Source organism: Limulus polyphemus, unplaced genomic scaffold, assembly GCF_000517525.1.
Source record: "Limulus polyphemus unplaced genomic scaffold, Limulus_polyphemus-2.1.2 Scaffold6106, whole genome shotgun sequence".
NCBI lineage: Eukaryota > Metazoa > Arthropoda > Merostomata > Xiphosura > Limulidae > Limulus > Limulus polyphemus.
In genome coordinates, this window is record NW_013671716.1 from 41192 (window position 1) to 43110 (window position 1919).

Sequence of the window (1919 nt, forward strand, 5' to 3'; positions counted from 1 at the left end):
ATGCTTGTAATCTCTATAGTGTGCAGAATTTGTTGTACATACATTTAACTAGTTCGAAAATATATATACACTATTTTGAAAACAAGTGGAGTGCGTGCTGTTCATTTATTTTTGAATTTATCGCCAACAAGTCACAGACACCTACAGTAGAAGAATCCTAAGCCCCAAAACCAACACAGTATATATTTACACTATTAAAAAGTATAAGTAAAAACCTTTAATTGACTATTGGCAAACATAACTTAACATCTGACAGTTTGGAAAGGGCCTCAAAGCTCGAAAGAATACACTTTCCCCATTCTTCTGTGGTGCTTTTCCATAAATAACTTACATACAATTTCATTGTTGATAGCAGTGTCATAATGATTATCTATTAAAGCTAGAGCACTCAGTCTCTCTTTGGTTTGTGTAAACCTCAAGTAATTATTCTTAAACAGTCAGCCAGTATCTAGGGCCTGTCCTGGAGAGGTATATAAAGCTGTCTTGTCTTCCATTGATGAAGTATTCATCAGTTGTTACGAGTTAGCGATTGTTATATTGTTGCGTCATGTCAAGGGTACTTTCTGAATTTTTCTCGTTGTTCTAATTGAGTATTATTGCATCAGAATATCTAGAATTGCGTGCAATGTTCTAGACTTCTGTTGGGGTATAAATACGCGTCGAAGATTATTAGATCTAGACTGCATGATTGTTCCTATAAATAGCGTATCATAGCGATTTTTAAAGTGAAATTATCACAGACTGTATTGTAATAACAGAGCAAAGAATAATAATTTGTCTTTTCAAATTGTGTTCTAAAGTAATTGAACCAGCCTGGATACAACTGTGATAACCAACAGTGTAACGAACATTTGTATATACGTTTGACTTGTTTTAAAATAATATATTGAAAGAAGTGGACTGTGTTGCTGTTTGTTTATTGTTGAAATTTACCGACAACAAGTCATAGACGCCAACTGCAAAGAATCCGGCCTAAAAAACCTAACAGTAGAAATAAGATTTCGGGCTTTCAATTACAAAGTATCAACAGAAGCCAATAAATGCTCATGCTGCGCTAGAAATATATAAACATACTTCTTTTACATCACAAAAATAGGAGTTCAGTCGAACCCCCTTTTATACGTGCGTGAATATCTCTGTTAACTATATCACAGTATATACGTTTTACTTCTATTTAAATACATAAGACTCGTAGCTTCTACTATTAGTTTGCTTACAGTTTTAGTGGAACCAATATTGATTAGACACAGATATAGATTTAAAACACTTTCTTACCAGAGGTCTAAGGTCCGGATGGAATAACACATAACCATTGTTGGTGATTATGAAGGCGTAGCCGTTAACACCAAGCTGGAAATAGATTTTTAGACAACTTAAAATTGGACACAAACTCAAACACTTACTTATTTAAATATTTAATGATTCTTGTTGGATTGCAAGAATGCTTTTATGATCCGTAGACGAAATCTTTTGATTTAATTCTCTTTAAAACGCGAAATCACTAGATAAATATCAACAATTTACAGGTAAAATTAAACAGGGATTGTTCTAAACCATTCTTTAAGATCAGGCTTAAGGACTTGTATTATTTCCCATCGGAACTTCAGAAGGAACTAACAATATAAAATGCTGCAAGTGTTACTAAATCTGTATAATTAACACTTGTGTAATAAATGGTGTATTACATAACACTTGTCTAATAAATGGTTGTAATACACCATTTATTAGACAAGTGTTACTAAATCTGTAATACACCATTTATTACACAAGTGTTACTAAATCTGTAATATACCATTTATTAGACAAGTGTTATTAAATCTGTAATATACCATTTATTAGACAAGTGTTACTAAATCTGTAATATACCATTTATTAGACAAGTGTTACTAAATCTGTAATATACCATTTATTAGACAAGT

At 32.0% G+C, this 1919-nt stretch overlaps 1 protein-coding gene across 1 annotated transcript in view; it reads right to left on the reverse strand.

Moving 5' to 3' along the window:
* Window positions 1-1919, reverse strand: part of LOC106473354 (voltage-dependent calcium channel subunit alpha-2/delta-3-like) — a 41901-nt gene that overhangs the window by 20930 nt on the left and 19052 nt on the right. Inside the window, exon 14 of the mRNA XM_022401799.1 lies at window positions 1276-1350. Within this exon, the coding sequence (XP_022257507.1) occupies window positions 1276-1350 (75 nt within the window). The remainder of the gene's footprint in view (window positions 1-1275; window positions 1351-1919) is intronic.